We start from the raw sequence: 21,213 nt of genomic DNA, 5'->3' as shown, positions 1-21,213 counted from the left end.
GTCCATTAACCCCTTCACTATAGAGAGAAGCTGCTAGTCCATTAACCCCTTCACTATAGAGAGAAGCTGCTAGTCCATTAACCCCTTCACTATAGAGAGAAGCTGCTAGTCCATTAACCCCTTCACTATAGAGAGAAGCTGCTAGTCCATTAACCCCTTCACTATAGAGAGAAGCTGCTAGTCCATTAACCCCTTCACTATAGAGAGAAGCTGCTAGTCCATTAACCCCTTCACTATGGAGAGAAGCTGCTAGTCCATTAACCCCTTCACTATAGAGAGAAGCTGCTAGTCCATTAACCCCTTCACTATAGAGAGAAGCTGCTAGTCCATTAACCCCTTCACTATAGAGAGAAGCTGCTAGTCCATTAACCCCTTCACTATAGAGAGAAGCTGCTAGTCCATTAACCCCTTCACTATAGAGAGAAGCTGCTAGTCCATTAACCCCTTCACTATAGAGAGAAGCTGCTAGTCCATTAACCCCTTCACTATAGAGAGAAGCTGCTAGTCCATTAACCCCTTCACTATAGAGAGAAGCTGCTAGTCCATTAACCCCTTCACTATGGAGAGAAGCTGCTAGTCCATTAACCCCTTCACTATAGAGAGAAGCTGCTAGTCCATTAACCCCTTCACTATAGAGAGAAGCTGCTAGTCCATTAACCCCTTCACTATAGAGAGAAGCTGCTAGTCCATTAACCCCTTCACTATAGAGAGAAGCTGCTAGTCCATTAACCCCTTCACTATAGAGAGAAGCTGCTAGTCCATTAACCCCTTCACTATAGAGAGAAGCTGCTAGTCCATTAACCCCTTCACTATAGAGAGAAGCTGCTAGTCCATTAACCCCTTCACTATAGAGAGAAGCTGCTAGTCCATTAACCCCTTCACTATGGAGAGAAGCTGAGACCTATCTTTATAGTAGGCCTCAACAGTGACATGCGACGTCACAATATGTGAGCAGTGGAGACCAATAACCCGTTGCCACGCCGTACAGACATGTGACGTGGCAACAAGCTATTGGTCTAAACTGCCCATAGGTTGTAACTTTGCAGGTAAGTGTTCAGTGTTTGTTTCTATGACGTTTGGTCTAGCAGAAACAGTGGTGATTCGGGAAAAATTGAGACATGATTCCTTGGGCAAGACTATTAGTCAAGGTACCGTAGAACAAAGAATGTCAAAGGAAAGGTGACAAAACAAGTGAGATGCGTAGCTGAGAGACTAGGCAGGGGGTTCAAATTTCGATGTGGTCCAGTAATTTGTATTAGAGATTTGACTGGAGCTGATTTGTGATTGCTGAAACCCTCCCCCAGATAGCCCCTCCCTACGTGTCTACGAAAGAGACTGGTCCAGAGAGATACAGCACACTGAGATTTCTTATAGAATAAAAGAGGTGTGACTTGTTACCAGAAGAAACATTGGTTACAATAACAGCCATGATGTAAGACATGAAGAAACATTGGTTACAATAACAGCCATGATGTAAGACATGTGTTACAGTGGTTGAGACTTTACAATCATCTTCAGACGCTTTCTCAGGACGAGGAATAACATAGCACGTAGGTAACTGATACATTCAATGCTATAATCACCATTTTCAATCTCTGGGTGTGTCTGGGACGGAGGGAAGCTCATTCTATGACTGAGTCTCAAATATGGGTCGGACAACCTTAGTGAGAGCTCTCTAGCTAAGTGCCAATGGCCATCTGCTGCCAGCTCCTTTTTCGGTAAGCACCTGATTCGATCTTTATTAGGGGGGGGGGGGGGGACCTTAATCACGCCATCGTCTTTTAAGATCGCCAAAAAATATACGGGATGACCGAATGCAATAAGGTGATCTTTTTAGAATAAGGAGGACCACATATAAGAGGTAGCCCACTGAAGCGTTATAAATCACACATCCTTAATTTTGGGACTAGAAGACAATTCCTTTTCATCTTTCCTTTTGGTGCGCATGATGAGTTTTTGGCTTGGTTTTTCTTCAGTGCGGCCTAGTTCAGTGTTCAGTGTTCATACTTACCGTAGTTCCTTGTTTTCTGTGGACTCTGTATAAATAATGACTGGTAAATAGATCTATAGAAAATGTCTAGCACAGTTAGTTGAAACGCCTTAAATAAACTACATATATTTAAGAGTGATGAGAATATATGTGAGAGTCTACTCTTATATCTAGGTATAGGTTGTCTTTATAAATTCCGACATCAATCTCCTAGTTGATCAACAAAAGAGTGTAGTTCTTATATCTAGGACTCTATGTTCAATGTTGTCTTTATAAGTTCAGACATCGATCTACAAGTAGATCAACAGGACAAGCGTGCTATAGTTATCAGCTTTAGACTAGGTTATCTTATATTCTAGGAATATGCTTATATATAAACTCTTACTTGTTACTTACTTAAGATCAACATGCGTGATATAGCTATCAACTTTTTATAGACTAGGTTATCTAGGTACATGTTAATATACGATTTTATCATTAGTAAAATCACTAAACTAAGTAAACAATAAAAGCAAAGTAGCTATAATACACAAAACACCAAACCTAAATTTACAAATAAAAAAACAAAACTTCATGAAATACTCTGAAACACTCAAAGATAGAGGCACATTATTTATTCCATACGCTAGAACCATTAGATAATAGAATGGATTGCCTGAATCAGCCAGGGAAACCAACGAATTGTCAGAGTTTAAGTCATTGATTGACTTGCACGACTAGATTGACACATGAAATGTGTAGGACGTAATTATCTTCTTTTTTTAAGTAACGTCTGTAATATATAAGATAAGATAAACTCTATAGTTCGATAAACAAGTTAGTATATGCTAAATGTATAATCTAATATATAAAGCACAAAGTAATGCGTGTATATATGTATGTATGTATATATGTATGTATGTATGTATGTATGTATGTATATATGTATGTATGTATGTATGTATGTATGTATGTATGTATGTATGTATGTATCTAATATATAAAGCACAAAGTAATGCGTGTATATATGTATGTATGTATATATGTATGTATGTATGTATATACGTATGTATGTATGTATCTAATATATAAAGCACAAGGTGAAGCGTATGTATGTATGTATGCATAAAAATTTTAACCGATTGACCAATTTTTATAAAACTTGACATAAGTTTTCTTAGATCATGGCGGAGACCCTAGCATATGTTTAATGTCTCAACCACAACCCGCGGGCCGCGGTCATATCCGGCTAGTGTATGTATATATGTATGTATGTATGTATGTATGTATGTATGTATGTATGTATGTATGTATGTATGTCCCATATAGAAATAAAATCTGTTTGACCAATCCTGATAGGCCTATAACTTGGCATAAATGTTCCTTAGATCATGGCGGAAACCGTAGCGTATGTTAAAAGTCCCTCCCACAACCGCGGGGGGGGGGGGGGGGGGGAGGGGGGCCGAAAATATATTTAGAAAGCTAAATTTTATCTCTATTAAAAAACGAAACTTGTAAACAAATCGGGTAAACCCGTTTTCAGTATTTTATAATTGATAGCAGTATGTCAGCGTAACTGGTAAACCCATTTTCACAGTCCACTTTCAATCCACTCCACTAGATCAGTAATACCAAACTAAGGCCCGCGTGTCAAATCCGGCTAGTTTACGTTCAAGTTTCATATTGATTGTTTCATAAACAGTTATGAGGGAACATTTCTTTGAGTACGGAAAGACTGGTGTTTCTTTCTGGCCATCTGTTTGTGATGTTAAATGGGCCATTTGTTTGTGAAGTGTTGAATGGGGCCATCTGGGAGCATTTCTTTGCGTTCAGAAAGACTGGTGTTTCTTTCTGGCCATCTGTTTGTGTTGAATGGGGCCATCTTTCTCTATCTCAAGTCTCACTTTATCCAGCGCTGCAACTGATACAGCCTGACTTATGATATCAGAACTTATCAAGGGCCTCATATTTCAAATAGCCTAGGGCCTTTTCAAGTCCTGCAGTGCTTAGCAGCTATCTATTCGCTAAATGTATCAATATTAACAAAGTACATTTCCGTAATATAATATTGAAAACAAATGCAATAGATGACGTTTAAGTTCTTTTTCCTATTCCTCCTTTCAGACTGCAATCTTTCTCATAGGCGGACACTGAACGGGTATTTCGAAACGCCTCTTACGATTCCCGTATATTTGTTTACAGTTTATGTATATCATTTTGGAAAAAAAACTAACTAATTGGCTCTGGTTTTACAGTTATAAATACAAAATATCGTGAACTTATAACTAAATTTGACTGAAGTCCTCCAGCTTTATTTTGAATTTTTGTGGAAATTAGGCTGTAACAAAGATGATGGTGCAAAGCGGAATAGAAAGATTTTAATTAAAACTTTTGGGTTCACTTTTTCGATGAATAGACACCTCGGCCACATTATTTCTTTACCATCTATGGAGTTGGCCACTAAAGCCGCCACTTTATATTCAATCTCAGTCTTTTGAGCTTAAAACCTAAATCAATGTTTAAAAATCAATGTTAAATGCATAAGGAGTACAATCTAGGTTTGAATGTCTCATGTTTTTTTCACTACAGAGAGAAAGTGTCCGTAGTTCAAAAGTTCTTTGATGACTAAGACATGACTGAAGACTGGTGGAATCTTTCTACAAAAGTAAGTAGTTTGTATGTTGTCAATGTCTGTTTGTGTGTGTATTTTTATGAACTTTTTTATTCAAGCGATAAGCTGATCGCTTGCTAGTTGTTTTTTTTTTCTTTCTTCTCACTCTGTTTCTAGACTCATTCCACAAGGGGATTACAAATTAAACACTAAGTGAAAGATGTCTGTTGTCAACTGTTGGCTCAAGACGTCTAGACGTGACACTATCACAGAGCAAAGAAGTTCAACGTGCTTGTTCCACGTGCTGACTTTGAGGCTATGATTACAATGATGATACAGAGGCGTGGCTTGACACTCGGTAGCCTTCGGCTCTGACAATGCCAACACAACTGTACCTTTTACGAGACCCTCTAGGGTATGAAGAGGAGTTGAACACAACCCAAAGCGTCTTTGATGATCTGGAGTCATCCACTGTGAGTATGATGATCATAAGTATTTGCATCAGCGTTGAGCCTTTCACCATGCTGGGCAACTTCTTTATGGTGTGTGGACTAGTTCTGTATCCGGGCTTCCACTACTCTATTGACAGCCTCCACCTTTGCCTGTCCTTCTTCGGCTTGTTGATGGGGCTCTTTTGCATACCTGTGTACGTTTTGATCTCACTGGGCGTGGCAAGACAAGCTGTCCTGGGCAACAAGAACGCCTGTCTTGCATGGCTGTCGTCTATCGTACTGGTGTACACAGGATCGACGCACACCATGTTTTTGATTTCGCTCGAACGCTTTATCGCAATCCTATTTTTTCGCCAATGCAACAGTCTCGTCCTGAGAAGCTGGACGATCTTTCTGATCTTGTTCATGTGTATCTATATCCTGCTTCTAACACTGATTCCAGCTTTCAGTTGGGGCAGTTACCGGTGGGACGTGTTGCCTTTGGCCTCCAGATGTAATCACATCTCCGTCTTCCCTTACAGCTATGCAGCTTGGACTACGTGGACCTCCCACCTGCTCATGCTTGCCCTGTCGACCATTCTTCAATTACTGACCATCGGTTTTGCATTCGTGAGGTATTACATATTGAATAAAAAGGTGACCCTGTTATCGAGCTGCGAGACTCGAGTGTTGCAAGAGGAGATCCGTTACATTAAGTTATCCTTTCTGCTTTTGTTTGTCTTCCTCCTCACTTGGTCGCCATACCTTACCCTGGAGTTGTTAAAGCAAAGGAAATCGCAGGTGCTGGGTTCCAAGAAAGAAGAAGTTGCTTCAGTCCCAGGGCAAGAGCTCATATTTTGCCAGGCGTTAATGAACGCGCCAGTGTTTTTGCTGCTTCATCGCGGCTACAGAGACTTGTTGAGGTTGATGCTAAGAACGCAGCCTTGGAGATGGAAAGAAGCCATGAATAAGGGGAACATTGTTTCCTTTAACAGGACCATTTTCCCAGATCACGTTTACTGCTCCGAGTGTTTGAAAGTAAAGGCAACAATGGAAAAAATACAAAAATGGCCCATTCAACCATCATTATCTAACCAGTCAGATGTTTATAAATATTCTACTGGCGAGTCATCCGAGTTTATCTTCAACTTGTTTGACCAGTCAAAGCCTTTACAGCATCAGGGCCTCTATTCGACTCTCAGACTCTTATCATTAAACCGAGATCCAAGGTTGGACAATGCGACGCTAGCTGATCTTATTCGTTGTTCACAATGTTATTCGGACCAACTAATAGCACAACGAGATACCAGCTCAGACCTAAGCCTACAGCTCAATCCTGCTCCATCTGACAAAAGACTTCCGACAGACGCCTGGAGTGAGTGGACAAATTATCTTCGGTCTCAACTTCCTTTCAACTACAGACTAGCTTTGTTTCCAGTAACACTCCTTGACATCTCAGCTCCCACTTGCGTGGACAAGCATTCAGACTCGGGTGTTGACGTTCCGGTCAAACTCTACGACGTCTCAGCTCACACCCGTAAGGCTAAGCATCGAAGCACTAATGTCGATGGATTCCCACTGCCGTTCATTACTAAACCAGACTCGTCTGTCCCGTTTAATCGTAATACAATCTTTCCCACGGACTACGGCTCTGACGTCGACCCCGTTCGAAAAAGCAGGTCGCTGGAGGAAGTTGACTACAAGTTAGTGTTGTCAGACACGCAAGTGTTTGTTGAGAATGCCAAGTGGAGGTCAAGTCTGGCTGAGGATGAAGAGCATCATTTAAGCTTCTCTGCATCATCCAACAGTTACAAAAGTCGTGAATTTCCTGAGGATATCATTTGAGTCTTTCTTACCTGCATTCCGTCCTCCCTAAAGAAGTCAAGGGTCAAAAACTAGACATCTCCATAGTTCCTTGTCCTTGACCATACTGTCCATCTTGTGTAATCAAACTGTATGGCCTCCGCCTCCCCACCTGCTTCTTTGACGCTCTAAGTTTCCCTGAGGGTTCCACTACGATGCTTGTCTCGTGATCCGAGTTCGCGATTGCTGCAAAGTGTTGACTTTTTTCTAAATTACTCGAAGATTTTCAAAAAAAATGTTAATGTTTCTTTTTTTATTACTTAAAAAAAAAGAAAAGACTTTTTCTAGAAAACCAATATCTATTATCTAACTATATTTAGACCGTGTTATAAAATCTATTTTATTTCCAACTTACAATCTGGCAATGCGAAGCATCGATTGTATATAAATTTTGTGCCTCGTGTTAATTGAATTTAATCTATTTTCGGATTCATAGCGTGAAGCAGTGTTTTTTTTTTATTTAGGCTTATCAGATTTACATAATAAAGAAATTTCTATATCACTTGTTTTCACTTGTCATTACTTATCATGTCACAATTTGCATTGTCGTACCTTGTCATGCCATAACTTGTTAGGTCATAGCTTAGCATGTCATAACGTAGCATGATATCACTTGTCATGTCATGATTTGTCATATCATAGCTTGACATATCATACCTTGTCATTCCATAATTTGTCAGGTCATAGCTTGTCATGTTACCACATTTCAGGTCATAGACATTCAGGTCACAAATTGTCATGTCATAATTTATCAGAACAAAATTTGTTAGGCCATAGCTTGTCATTTTATTACTTGTCAGGTCATAGACAGTCATGTCATATCTTATCAAGTTATAATTTGTCAGGTCATAATTTGTCAGTTCATAGCTTGTCATGTCATTACTTTTCATGTCATAGACAATCATGTCGCAATTTGATAATTTTTTAAATGTCTCCTCCGTCACCCTTTTCTTTCAAGCCATTTGATTAGAAAACAAAAAAATACATTTTCGATAAAAGTTTTTTTTAAACAAGGTATACAAATGTTGAGGGGGGGTGGGGAAGGGAGTTGTTAAACGCTTGACCTGTGGGCAGTGGAGACCAATAGCTCGTTGTTACTCACAGGTCTGTACCACATGGCAACGAGCTATTGGTCTAAACTGCCCTTTATAGGTAGCCAAGCCAAGCCGCGTTCAAGCGTACAAAACCTCTTGTACACGCATCTCACATTTGATAACCAACAGGCAAGTGTAGGATGATCTGTGTTTTAGCAAAGCTTAGATAACTCACTCCGTCTGTATCACTCTTGACTGGATTTTTCTTCTACAATTTATCTCCCCTTTTCCCATTCTTGGATCAAGAACAACATATTGTACAATTACTTAGACTAAGACTTCTTTATTGATCCTTATGGAAATTTGTTGTGATTACAAGGACCCGTTTTTCATATAAAGACAGCACAACAGAAACATACACATAAATATATTTCGATTACGACCAAGAATTAATAATAATAATAATATAAAACACAGTTTGTGTGGAAACACAAACTCAAAATCGGTTTCCCCGAAAAGGTCCGCTCAGGCAGTTTAAAAGGCAGGAGATCTGTTAATGCTATTATTATTACATTGTTAATATTCATAATTATTCAATGAACTGATGGTTATGAAGATAAAGTTCAATCCTAGGTGTCACTTACAGAGATCGCATCACGAATGAAGAGATTAGAAACAGGATCAGCTATTTGACCCCACAATGACCTGCTAACCACTGTAAAAAAATGTAAACACAAACTCTATGGCCAGATCACAAGGTCCTCAAAGACCTTCCTTCGGGGAACAGTACCAGGAAGAAGATGAAGAGGAAGTCAGATAAAGCGATAGGAAGACATCATCAAAGAATTGACAGGCCTGTCAGTGAAGGAAATTCTATCAAACGCAAAGGAAAGAGAGAAATGGAGAAAGAGTGTTGACAGATCTTATGTTGTGCCCCAACGGTCCAACAGATAAAGGGATAGGAGAAGGTGAAGGTGAAGCTAGGTGTGAACCTGGCCTAACTGGTGTTATTGAATGATTATCCAATTGATCTTATTATTTTATAAAGTGCCTATCTCTCGTTTAAAGGCTCAACAAATAAAATTTTTCCCTTTAGTTCTGTGATGTGAATGCATTGACCATGTCATAGTACAACCCTGTAATATGAAACACTGCTTATTAATTGCTGCTTTAAATTAATTTCCACTTGTATGCTTACTAAACAGATGTTTTATCTTTAAAAATAAAAAACATCTTTTTTGTAAATATAGGTAGTTTGTAGTACTGAGAATGCATAACTTAGTAATACAATTTTAGAAAAAAAAATTGACAAAAAAATCTAAAGCCGTTTGTATAAATATGTTTAACAATATGATAAATAGTCACCTCCCTTACTAAATAGTCTCCCATGTTTGTTACTATTAATAGTAAATAGTTATAAAAATGGTATGTTTTTATAAAAAAAAAAAACTGCTTAGATAATCGATTTTAAAAATTAAATTTTTCTCTTTCAGAATAAAAATAGTAGCTGTTGCATCAGAACTTTTAATGGTTTAAAATATGTCGGATTTTCAGTATCTTTTCTAGTTTACGAGATCTGAACGGGACGGACGGACGGAAAGACCACACAAAACTAATAGCGTCTATTCCTCTTTCGGGGGCCGCTAAAAACCAATGAGTTCATCCTGTAGTGGTAATTAATTAATTTGGTTTCTTATAGAAAATGGGGAGATAAATATTGTAGTATTGAGAGATATGACAAAGATTGAACTTCCCGTCACCTCACATCTTTCATTGGTTGTTTTTAAAAGTATTTTCCATATTCTGCTTGTTATATCTTTATATCTTTCATATATTAACATATTCTTCTCCTGCCTACTACAATATGCTTACAGCGGCATTAACGCAGGTGTATTTCCCCATGCAAGAGCCTCAGGAAAACTCTTTAATGTATCAAGGTTGAGGGCAAAACCCAAAGTTAGTAAGATACTTATCAGAGAACTTCTGTATACTGATGATGCAGCTCTTGTGGCTGACTCTGATAGTAAGCTTCAGTCCCTGGTTAACAACTTATCTGCTGCTTGCCAGAAGTTTCGCTTAAATATTAGTCAAGGCAAGACTGAGATACTAGTTCAGAACACGAATACTGCACCTCAAGTAAACATTAATGGCCAGTCACTGAATTTTGTTGACCATTTGTGCTATCTTGGCTCCATCTTATTCAACGATGTTCTACTGTATAAAGACTTTAAACAACAGGATAGCCAAGGCAATGGGCACCATGTTACGGCTGCAGAAAAGTGTGTGGGCCAACACCTTGCTAAATAACAATATCAAAGCCTTATTTCATTTAAAAAATCTTATCTAAAGATATATGTGTATCTAATGTACAGGTTATTCCCTTTGTTAGATATCAAATAAAATAATTAATTACCAATAAAAAAATTGACGAATTGAGTGATTTTGTTTATGGATTTATGTTTTGTTAGGTACAATAAATAATTGTTTAAAGTATTAACTTGACCGGAGAATGCGTTAAGGGAGAAATAGCGTTAACGAATATATATATATATGGGGACTAAACCCAACAATTTTAGCCATGTATGTGAATACTGAAGTATAAGCTTCCGTTGTTGTGTAATGTCAATGCTTGGATGTAATGTCAATATTTAGATATACTGTGTAATGTCACTGCACAGACTGTGTGATGTCAATACTTAGACTGCGTGATGTCACTGCATAGACTGTGTAATGTCAATACTTAGACTGTGGGATGTCAATACTTAGACTGCGTGATGTCAATACTTAGAGTGTGTGATATCACTACTTAGACTGCATGATATTTTTTATATTTACATTTTTATTAGTAACTTATTTGACTAAGGCCATAAGAGACAATTTAAAGACAGTATTTATTAAACTTTCGCTCACATATTCGACCATTAACCTCGGCTAAGAGTGCAAAGAAACTACCTTACGGTAGGCGTTACTATTTCAGCTTTTATTAAAACATGTATTTATGTCGAATTTTTTTCTATTGTCATCCGTAGAGATGTCTCGCCTTTACAGAGACGTCAAGTGCTTATGAAGTCAACTGAAACGTTCAACCACATCTGGACTCAAGAAACTAGATGGTCATAAAACGATCAACAGTGCTACCCCTAAGTGCTTTGAACAGACTTAGGTGTCTTTCAATGAGGAACATCTCAGCCAGATACCTGTGCACATTTCACTACACAAATAGGCCGTTATAATTATGTATTAATTGTTAAAATAATAATTAGGTTAATGGTCATATTTTATGAGTCTCAGCAACAGAACATTTGCTACAAGTCAATCTGTAAATGTGTTCAAACAGATTAAGTCGATTTCAATCAGTGATCTAATATACATTTCAGTATTGATTTCTAAAAGAGTCGTTGTACCTTTATAATCGCATGTCTTCTTTTGCTTCTAAGTAGTGAGTAGTATATGTTTTATTTTTGTGTGTGTTAAGCTACTATGTTCTGTAAAGGAAAAGCTTTACTTTCATAATTTATTTATATGTATTAGCTTATTGTAAACAATTAAGTTGTTTGGGTTTTTATGGGTTTTTGTTTTTTTCTTATCTGTCTACATCTGGTTATGCGTGGTATAGTTGACTTTGTCTTTATAGAGAACGGCTATTTGGACGTTGGAAACCAGTCGTTTGCTTATCTAGATGACCCTCAAGTACAAGATGCAAGGAACGTCTTTGTCAGCTTTTGCATCGGCTACATTCCTGTCATCCTCTTGTGCAGCATTCTTGTCTTTTGGGGTGTCGTCCTCTACCCAGGGTTTCACAGCACAAACGACTATCTCCTGATGAGCATGTCTGTGGCGGACTTTCTGATGGGGGTCTTCTGTTTGCCGATGAGTATTCTGAGCAATCTCCGTAGCACGCAAGGCATGATACTTTCCAACAAGTACGCCTGCTTGGCGTGGTTCTCATCCATCATCCTGGCAGGGGCGGGCTCCCTCCACACGTTGCTGCTCATTGCCTTGGATCGTTACATCGCCATCATGTTTCCGCTCCGCTACCACGACATCGTCACGTTCAAGAGAGCCACCAGGACGATCTTGTTGACGTGGCTGTACGTGGTCATCATGGCCTTCATCCCGATGCTGGGTTGGCACACATACATGCCAGAGGTCAGTGTGCTGACGGCGCGATGCAACTTTTACACCGCCCTGCCCTTCACCTACGTCGTATGGTCGTCTATCACCACCGTGTCCGTGACCGTTGGAGTCTCAGCCATTCTGTATGTTCAGATCATCGGCGTGGCCTTAAGGCAGGTGCACCAGTTCAGAAAGCAAATGATGATGCTCTCACCCTATCAAATATGTAAGTTCGAGAGCCGAGTGAGATCGGTCAAGGTCACTTCTTTCCTAATGCTAGTCCATATGCTTCTGTGGTTACCCTATCTCCTGTTTGCGCCTTTAAAATATTACGACGTCGTCTCCCCAAAGAATATGGAGATCATCCAGCTGGCGGTACAAACTGTGAACTTTGCCAATTCCCTTGTCAACCTGCCCGTGTACTCCATGGGAAGGCAAGAGTACCAAGCAGTGTTTAAATTAATGCTGACCACAAGTCCATTGCGCTGGAAATCGGCGTTAAGGAATCTTTACAGAACTGTCAACTCGGGAATGTACTCCAAGGAGACTGCGCTAACCTCAGAACGACACACTGTACATTTTGAGACCGATCCTCATTCCAGGTCTACATTATCAGACAACGTTGACTATCAAACAGAGCTTGACCTCTTTAGGTTCTCTTTTGATAGATCTACATCGGTGGACTCCAGTTGGAAGAGGAGCTCGCAGATAACTGAGTCGGATTACATCTCCAAGAAGTTTGCCGAGTCAGAGGAGCTTCAGAAGCAATCTCTTTATTCAGCTGCCTCTAAAGGAGTACAACCGGAAGGAAGTTCCGTCATGCTTGGGGATCTTACCAACGACTACCTTTTAATCAAATTATTTATGGACAGGGAACTAGCTTTGAACCAAAGCGTTGAAGATACGGACGAGGACAACGACTACATCAAATTCTATCAGCACATTACTAATGTGGGCAGCAGTGTAGATGAGAGCATTCCTTTTTACGAATTACTTAAGCAGAGTATGGCCACCGTTGAGTCAGTTAATGCCAATACCGGAGTGAATGCTGCTCAAGGCAACAGAACAACCTATCTGAAAAAAATTTCAGACCGTAGTGAGATGAATAGGAAATCTTTGTTTTCAGATATGTTCGAGAAGCAAAAGAAAGAGATAGAGCTTCAAAACTCTGGGAAGTCTCAAAGACTTTTCTTGAATAATATGAAAGGAAAGGATAGACCTCCCTTCGTTGACCGGCAAGGGACAAATCAAGGTGTGGATCACACAAAAGCAGCTTACAACAATGTTGAAACTACAGGCTTACCAAATGGTGCGGAAAAAAGTTCGTCCAGTAAAGAGAGCGCAGGCTCCAGCATAGAATCTTCAAAAGATCACTAAAAAATTTCATCCCAAGTGTAAAGTAAAGATTCTTCCATTCAATCAACGTGAAGAGCACGGACTAGCCAAATATACATTTTCTTCAAGTCAACAACAAATACAACGGAAAAACAACTATCTAAGACTACGACTTTACAAATGAACAATAGAAGTTATAGCCCATGCACATTTTTTTTGACTTATGGGTCGAGAAAATGTCCGGAAGACTGCAACTTATGGATATCATTCGACCTCCGACCTCTAGTGATCAAAGTTGAAATGTCCAACCAACGAATGGACGCAATGGCTTAAGTAGATGGTGAAGTGTAATATGTAATGAGTGCACTGAATAGACTTTCTGCTGGGACGAAGAGGAACACTTTCATAAGACGGACTAGGGTGATCTGGGAACATGAGTTGGTTAATAAAGAATTGTGCTGATATGACAAATGGATTGTCGATAGGACCAGTTGGATGTGGCTCAAGATTCAGGTCCTGGTGTTGGTGGGGTGTGGACATTTTTATGTGACTACAAACAAAATATTAAATCAATGGTTATTACAGTTTTCAGTTTTTTTCTTTTTTTTTTAAATCTCACTCTCTCTTTTTCTGTTTCCCTTTCTTGCTTTCTTTGTATTTCTTTCTTTGTTTTAATCTCTCATTTATTCTTTCTTTTTTTTTCTTCCACTTTCTCTTTCTCTCTCTCTCTCTCTCTCTGTCTCTCTCTTGTTTATTTTTTTTTTTTTTCGTAATGTTTTGACTTCTCTTTCTCTCTCTATGTGCATTTCAATATTTCTTTTTTGGTCTCTCTTTTCCTCTTGTTCTTTGTATTTCATTTTAATGTTTTCATCTTTCTCTCTCTCTTCCTGGTCTTACTTTTACATTTTCTTTCACTATCTTCTTTTTTTATTTATTGATATATACGCCTCCCTATGTCTCTCTCAGCCTCCCTATGTCTCTCTCAGCCTCCCTATGTCTCTCTCAGCCTCCCTATGTCTCTCTCAGCCTCTCTATGTCTCTCTCAGCCTCCTTATGTCTCTCTCAGCCTCCCTATGTCTCTCTCAGCCTTCCTATGTCTCTCTCAGCCTCCCTATGTCTCTCTCTTCCTATTTGTGTCTCTCTTAGTCTTTCTGTCTCTCTCAGCCTCCCTAATCTCAGAACATCTTTTGTCTCTGTCAGCCTCTCTCACTCTCTCTCTGCCTGTCTCTTTCAGCCTCTCTATCTCTCTCAGCTTCTCTATGACTCTCTCAGTCTCTCGCTCAGTCTCACTGATTCTCAGCCTTTCTAAACCTCTCTCATCCTTTCTGTCTCTCAGTCTCTCTCTCAGTCTCACTTATTCTCAGCCTTTCTACATCTCTCTCATCCTTTCTGTCTCTCAGTCTCTCTCTCTCAGCCTCTCTATGACTCTCTCAGCTTCTCTATGACTCTCTCAGCTTCTCTATGACTCTCTCAGCCTCTCTATGAATCTCTCAGCCTCTCTATGACTCTCTCAGCCTCTCTGTCTTCCTCTCATCCTCTCTCATCCTTTCTGTCTCTTTCAGCCTCTCTGTCCCTCTCAGCCTCTCTATGTCTCTCCCAGCCTCTCTCTCTATATTCTCTTTCTTTTCAATTCTCTCTCTTTCCTAGAACTGTCATCACTTTCTGTCTCCACATCTTTTCAATGCAATTTCGTTGCTGGGGATCCTTCAGGAGGAGAAGGATGTGAGAGTGGTGTAGTCACGTGACCAGCTCCTAAAAATAGACATTCACAGCTGAGTAAACAAGCACGCTGAAAGAAAATGCTTGGCAGCAAAAAACAAATTTCACTTGGGTCTGATTGTGTGTGTGTGTGTGTGTGTGTGTGTGGTCGTTGTGCTGGCAACATGACACCCTCGTTAACCGTCGGCCACAGAAATAGATTATCTTGACATCATCTTCCCCTAGAGATCGTAAGGTCTAAAGGGGGAGCTTTACTTAATAAGTGACTTTTAACGAGTGTGTTAAACCTGACGCCTGATGGATGTTACCAAAAGTGCGTCTTTACGGGGAAGAGCTCTGTTAGCTGTAATTATCTTTGTCATTCTAACCAGGTATCAGAGACTCACCTAAGCGAGTTATAGGCACACTGTGCCAGGTAGACTTGAATGCACATTTAAAATCTTTTGCGCACCTCAAGCAAGATCTCTTCTTTTTTTGGTGTCGGAAATACCCGATGTAACTGTTGAAAGACGGGATGTGAATGAATGTTTACAGGAGAGGACAACTTGAAATGTTTAGTACCTAACTCTAGATCTTATCCGGGGGTATACACATACCATCAGAGATGAATTTCTATCAGTAATGACACTGTTACATTGATTTACATCTAGTCAATATATGAAAACTAATTAAAGACATTTGATAATCGACCAAATGAAATTAGCATTAAATACGTGAGTTCAAGTTAGAGTGTGACATCAGACATCTGACATGCGCTCCTAGTGGCACGATAGTCCAGAGTTCGAATCTCTCCCTGTCTATAGTTTTGACTCCAAGCTGTACGTACTCTGATTTCATCTCAGGCGCGGACATATGAGTTAAGGAACTGCCTACAGTGTTTAGGACTTAAGTGGCACTGCAAACACAACTCAGCTCACCCACAGCTCAGCTCACCCATAGCTCAGCTCAAGGTAAATCTCAAACAAAAATGTATATTCTCCATTGGGATTTAAACCCAAACCTTCTCAGCGGTATATTTGTGCAGGTATAAAATCTAGATTCTTGGATAAAATGGTCTGAAAAGTGTCTGTCATTTCATTTCTTATCAAGAAGTAAATACAAGAGTTAAGAAGTAAAAAAGTAAGTTTCCCTTTCAGACCTTGTGGTCATCTGTTTCTTGGCCTACGGTTAACGAGGGCGTCATTTTGCCAGCACAACGACCAACCGCCAACTTATGTCAGGTAACCATTAGAGCTGGGTGGTCTCAGAGGTGCCCAAAGATCTGAAAATTAAAAATCCCAGTCTTCACCAGGATTCGAACCCGCGCTCTACCCCTCTGCCACTGCGCCTCCAAAGTCAGTAAGATGAGGCAAAAGTTATAACATGATAACTGTAAAAATATTCATTAGTTTTTATGAACTAGAAAAGTTTTTAGGGGAAAATAAATTTGTAAATCTTTATTAAACTGCATTTTTTTCCCCGTGTTTTCACTATTTAGATTATGGCCTCTGAATTGGTCTAGCTATAAGGGGGGAGGGGGTAACTCACCTGGAAAAGAGAAAAGACACAAGTTTATTGTACTAACCATATGATGCACTTGCGGTGGATGAGTGGTTAAGCGCTTTGCTTCTGAACCTAGCCATCTGGGCTCGAATCTTGTTTAAGACTGGGATTCTGAATTCTGGGATTTTTTTCGGGCGCCCATGAGTCCATCCAACTCTAATGGGTGCCTGAATTTAGTTGGGGAAAGTAAATGCTGTTGGTCGTTGTGCTGACCACATGATACCCTGGTTAAACTTTAGCCAAAAAATCAGATGATCTTAACATAATCTGGTCTTATAAATCGCAAGGTCTGAAAGGGGACATTACTTTTAACATGTTAACAGTCGTTAACCGTATTGATTGAAAGCAGTCTTCCATGGTATTATTAGTATTCTCCATATAAGTTTTCACTTTAATGCAAATCATATAAACTGCATAAGAATGTTTTTAAAAGGGTTATATTAATTTGGAACTTGAAGTCATTAACGCATGCGAATAATAAAAGAGGCAACCAGAGAACTTCTATGACTGTATGACTTGTATTAATATCTACTTAACCTCAACCTCAACCTAAACCTAAACCTCAGTGTTTAATAAAAAGTACCCGTGTTTCAAGATCTATATAGGCAAGTATTATAATAGAAAATTCAACAACGATTCAGTAAGTGTATCCTCAGGGTTAAGCTGTGGGTTACATGGATAAGTAAGATCTACAAGATACCAGACACCACTCGAGGGTTATTTCAAAAAGCTAACAGTTGTAGGTAATACTGTGAATGTATGCCCCTTACCCAAAACATATTTCTAATCGTTTGAATTTAATACTTTTAAAAGTTTTTTCAGGGATGAAACGAAATTCGCATAAGTACGTTAATGTTGATAGTTACCTCTTTCAGCGAGGTTACCGATTCCTTTGGTCGAAAAGACGTTAGTTGGACTCCTATGATTGATCTCAAACACTTTTTCATGTGACTGTGGAGTCCTATTTTTAAGAGTCCCTTGCACATATATCGCAGGTTAATGTGGCTTTCACTTTGGTGGTAGAGGAGCCGGCCATTTTTCGTATGACACGCTTTTCTTCCAGAGCCCATGTTTTTTTAACTGTCCATTGCGTCGATAAAAATGTGTGGCTGAATTAAATATTCAGTTCCAAGCCAAAGACAACGTAAAACAAGAGAAACATTTTAAAATACTTTTTAAAAAGCTTATCTTAAGTGTAATTGTATCGATTGGTTCCGAATAGTCATGTGATTAAATTTGAAATAGATCTAGACTAACAATAATAAATAATTTGTGCGATTAGAATTTTATTTTATTTTTGTTTAGCGCAATTTCATTGATTTAGCTTTCTCAATGCTCTATGATCCTGTCACTTGTCTGGACCAGTCGGGAAAAAGGGGGAGGGAAAGAAACGAATATCTGGGTGAATGTTAACGTGATCGCTTTCTGAATTCATTTTAAAAAAATTGTTCATTCAGGGCTCAAGTTTCCTAAAGGGGACTAATTCAAATTATGCCACCACGTCTAACAAGAACGATCTCTTTCCCTTGTTCGATACCAAACAAAATAAATAATTATAAGTAGTTTATTAACTAATTGTTTTTTGTCTTTTTTAATTGTTTGTTGGGTGCAAGAAATAATTTAGCGAAATTTCATCTTGATCTGACATTTAGTGTGGGAGAAATAGCACGTAAAATTTTTTTACCAGACAGACAGACAGACAGAGTAAACATAAACTTTTTAAAGACATTGCAAAAGTTTGCTCCCCTAATAATAATAATGTCTACAGCTAGGCTTTAGTATCTGCATTGTACAAATTGGTTGTTAATTATTGCAAAGCTTGTACCAGCTCACTCCGTCGGTCTGGTCCACATTTTGCTCACGTTATTTCTCCCACCATTCTTGGATCTATTTTAAAACCTTAGCACGATTAGTCATTGTTCCTAGCAAAACACGAATCAATCAAAATATTGGAAAGGGGGGGGGGGTTTAATGTAGAAAAAAGGAAATAAATCTTACTGTACTGAGATATGTGATTATAAATGTGCAGTTATTTCCCTTTAAAAAAACTTCTTCGTTTGTTGTTGTTTTTTTAGTAATTATTAACATTTTGCTTTGATTTTCTGCGTAGTTCATGCTTTTTCGACTGATTGAAAATGGATCATTGTGTGAAAATATTATTTCGGACTTGGGAGAGATTGCACCCTTACACCCCCTCTTTTTTTCATAGCTACGCCCATAAGTACATAAACTGATTAGTCTACAGTATCAGTCTGTGTTTTTAACAACTCAGTCTGTAGGAATTCATAATACATTTTGTTTTTCTTTCAGCTCTTCTCTTTTACATTGTCAGATTGTCAGAAATGTTCTTTAAAAATCTGGACATCGCCATCGACAAATAAGAGAATTGGATTTTGAGAGCCAGCATACTCCCCGGTTAGTGGACAGGTCAGAAAGCAGGACACGCTATGGACGCTTTTGAATACGAAGACATACCTGAGCTCTCATACAACATGTCCAGGGAGTACATGGAGGCTGACTCCATCATCGTGGCCCACAAGACGGTGGCGGTCTTCGCCATGCTGATGATTCCTGTGGTGCTTTTTTCTAATGCAATGGTGCTCTTTTCTTTGGTGGCGTCCCCGAGCCTGTACCCAGGAGGGAGGCTTATGCTGCTGTATTTGACTCTTATAAACTTGCTTATCGGCGCGATCAGCTTGCCCCTCTTCGCCCTGAGGCAGGTGCCCAAAGTGCGTGTGAGGTATTTTACCAGCCGCGTGGCGTGTCTGCTTCTGCTAACTTCTATGGGGCTCCCCGGGGCCGGGACCTTGTATGTTTACACACTGATCGCGCTGGACCGGTTTCTGGATGCCCAGTGGCCCCTGAAATACAGTCAGATAGTGAACGATGTCAAGTCCATCAAAGTGACCAATTTCCTGTGGACGTATTTGGTCAGTCTCTGCGTTTTTATAATTTCCGCATGGGGCGCACACGAGCCCACCCACGACCCCAAGCTTCTCCCCTGCAAGTACAACTCGACGCTGACCTCCAACTTCCTCATGGGCGTGTCTTCGTCTATCTTCTCCTTCCTAGTAGTGGTGACCATTGTCGTGAACCTGGCCTTGACCTTAAGGACGCTGTTGGAAGTCAGGAGCTACTCTGAGGAAAAGTCCACCAACTTGACCCGGCACAAGAACAGACTGCTGGACTACCTTCTGGACTCGACTAAAGTGACCAATATTCTTCTCATCATCTTCTTCCTTCTCTGGTCTCCGTCGGCCCTCGTCACTCCCCTGATCAAAAGCCAGGCCCTTTCGGAGCAGCAGATGGAGGTCTACAAGGTCACCACTCAACTTCTCCGGTTGTCCAACGCGGCCTTTCACGCCCCTGCGCACGCCATAGGCCGAAAGAAGCTGAGACAACTCTACCTGCTCATGCTGACCACTCCGCCGTGGCACTGGAACGAAGAAATGGCCAACTTTCACAGGCAAGTGTGTTCCTCCATAGACGGTCACGTCAGGTTCTCTTTAAAGGTCACGACCATTGACATCACCCCTGCAACATGTAGCCCTAAATACTCGGTCAGCAGTGTATGATCCGACCTCCTGATTCCCCCCCATTTCTATATTGCTGGTGGCATTGCTAAATCCATGACAATATTTTCATAAAGAATACTTTGCAATTGAATCCAATCATATTTATATTATATTGAAAAAAATATATACGTTATGCGTGACTTAGGTCCTCCCGCGCCGTTTGGCGCTTGGGGCGGCAGGCTCTCTCCAAAGAGATCAGTCAAAGGCGACTTACACGGTCTCTTCCCAAATGGTGTCCATGGATTTCGAGTCTTCTTAGAAGGTACGACGCCATTGCAAGCAAGACATGTCATCATATGACTTTTTAAAAAGCCAAATATTCTCTAGGTAGATCAAAGACCTGGTCAGATTTGCCAGTTATTACTGAAATAACACGATTTTTATTTAATCACCAAGGAGTTTCAATGTATTCCCGGACTTTTCTGTTAGTACAAAGTCTGCGTTTTATATTGTTAATAAATCGATGCTTCGGTTTGTATTCTTTAGTGTGCGTTTGTTATTCGAAGTTACCTTTTTAATTATACAATTTTACTTTGGGTAAGCGTAGCCTTTCAGGAACTTGACAGGCAGAATGTATTAGAAACTCTGCTCATCAAGAGGAGATTGTAGCACACGTCCGTGACGACATTAATAATAGGCTCATGTTTATGTATTAGTGTTAAATGTTAATATTTTTCTTTTATCGTATTTGCATAATTCAAGTTTGTTTTATTCCAACTTTTCTTCCCTTTGTTGCTCTTTCTAATTTTTATAGTGAATTTTTCTATTTGAATCGTTTTTTTTTAAATGTTTATTTTTTTAGATTTGTCTTTTTGATATCTACGACCTATTAGAACCAACGTCCTTCAACTTTGTAGACACAGAACTCAATCTACCTGGAAGTTCACATACACACACACGCACACACTCACAAGTTACCTGTCCGCCTGACTTCAATGTCACTTCATTGTGAATAGACCTTGTTTTTAATGATTTAACTGTATGGAATTTAGCTCTTGTAAAAGAGAGTAATCCTTGA

General features: G+C 39.5%; 4 protein-coding genes across 7 annotated transcripts in view; 3 read left to right on the top strand and 1 right to left on the bottom strand.

Moving 5' to 3' along the window:
- The window catches only part of LOC106062964 (uncharacterized), a 113,552-nt gene that overhangs the window by 59,045 nt on the left and 33,294 nt on the right, over positions 1–21,213 (top strand). The gene's annotated exons all lie outside the window — the stretch shown is intronic.
- The window catches only part of LOC106075958 (uncharacterized), a 112,681-nt gene that overhangs the window by 67,110 nt on the left and 24,358 nt on the right, over positions 1–21,213 (bottom strand). The window lies entirely within an intron of this gene.
- On the top strand, positions 1,997–13,943 carry LOC106075955 (beta-2 adrenergic receptor-like). 2 transcript variants are annotated; one of them, XM_013236826.2, is made up of 3 exons: positions 1,997–2,054; positions 4,559–4,634; positions 4,758–7,341. In XM_013236826.2, exon 3 carries the CDS (start codon positions 4,958–4,960, stop codon positions 6,854–6,856), a length of 1,899 nt encoding a protein of 632 aa, XP_013092280.2. In that variant the 5' UTR covers positions 1,997–2,054; positions 4,559–4,634; positions 4,758–4,957; the 3' UTR covers positions 6,857–7,341. The 2 variants fall into 2 exon arrangements, with proteins under 2 accessions (XP_013092280.2, XP_013092279.2); XM_013236825.2 differs by lacking the exon at positions 4,758–7,341 and adding an exon at positions 10,938–13,943 and having other exon boundaries at positions 1,998–2,054.
- LOC106075957 (olfactory receptor 4N5-like) lies at positions 15,611–20,673 on the top strand. 3 transcript variants are annotated; one of them, XM_056022248.1, is made up of 2 exons: positions 15,611–16,028; positions 18,953–20,673. In XM_056022248.1, the coding sequence occupies exon 2, from the start codon at positions 19,068–19,070 to the stop codon at positions 20,193–20,195; it is 1,128 nt and encodes a 375-aa protein (XP_055878223.1). In that variant the 5' UTR covers positions 15,611–16,028; positions 18,953–19,067; the 3' UTR covers positions 20,196–20,673. The 3 variants fall into 3 exon arrangements, with proteins under 3 accessions (XP_055878223.1, XP_013092282.2, XP_055878222.1); XM_013236828.2 differs by having other exon boundaries at positions 18,931–20,673; XM_056022247.1 differs by having other exon boundaries at positions 15,611–16,102; positions 18,931–20,673.

This window comes from Biomphalaria glabrata, chromosome 3, assembly GCF_947242115.1.
Source record: "Biomphalaria glabrata chromosome 3, xgBioGlab47.1, whole genome shotgun sequence".
NCBI classification, from domain to species: Eukaryota; Metazoa; Mollusca; class Gastropoda; family Planorbidae; genus Biomphalaria; species Biomphalaria glabrata.
Note: the sequence above shows the minus strand (reverse complement) of the source record. Positions and strands in the feature narration are given on the sequence as shown.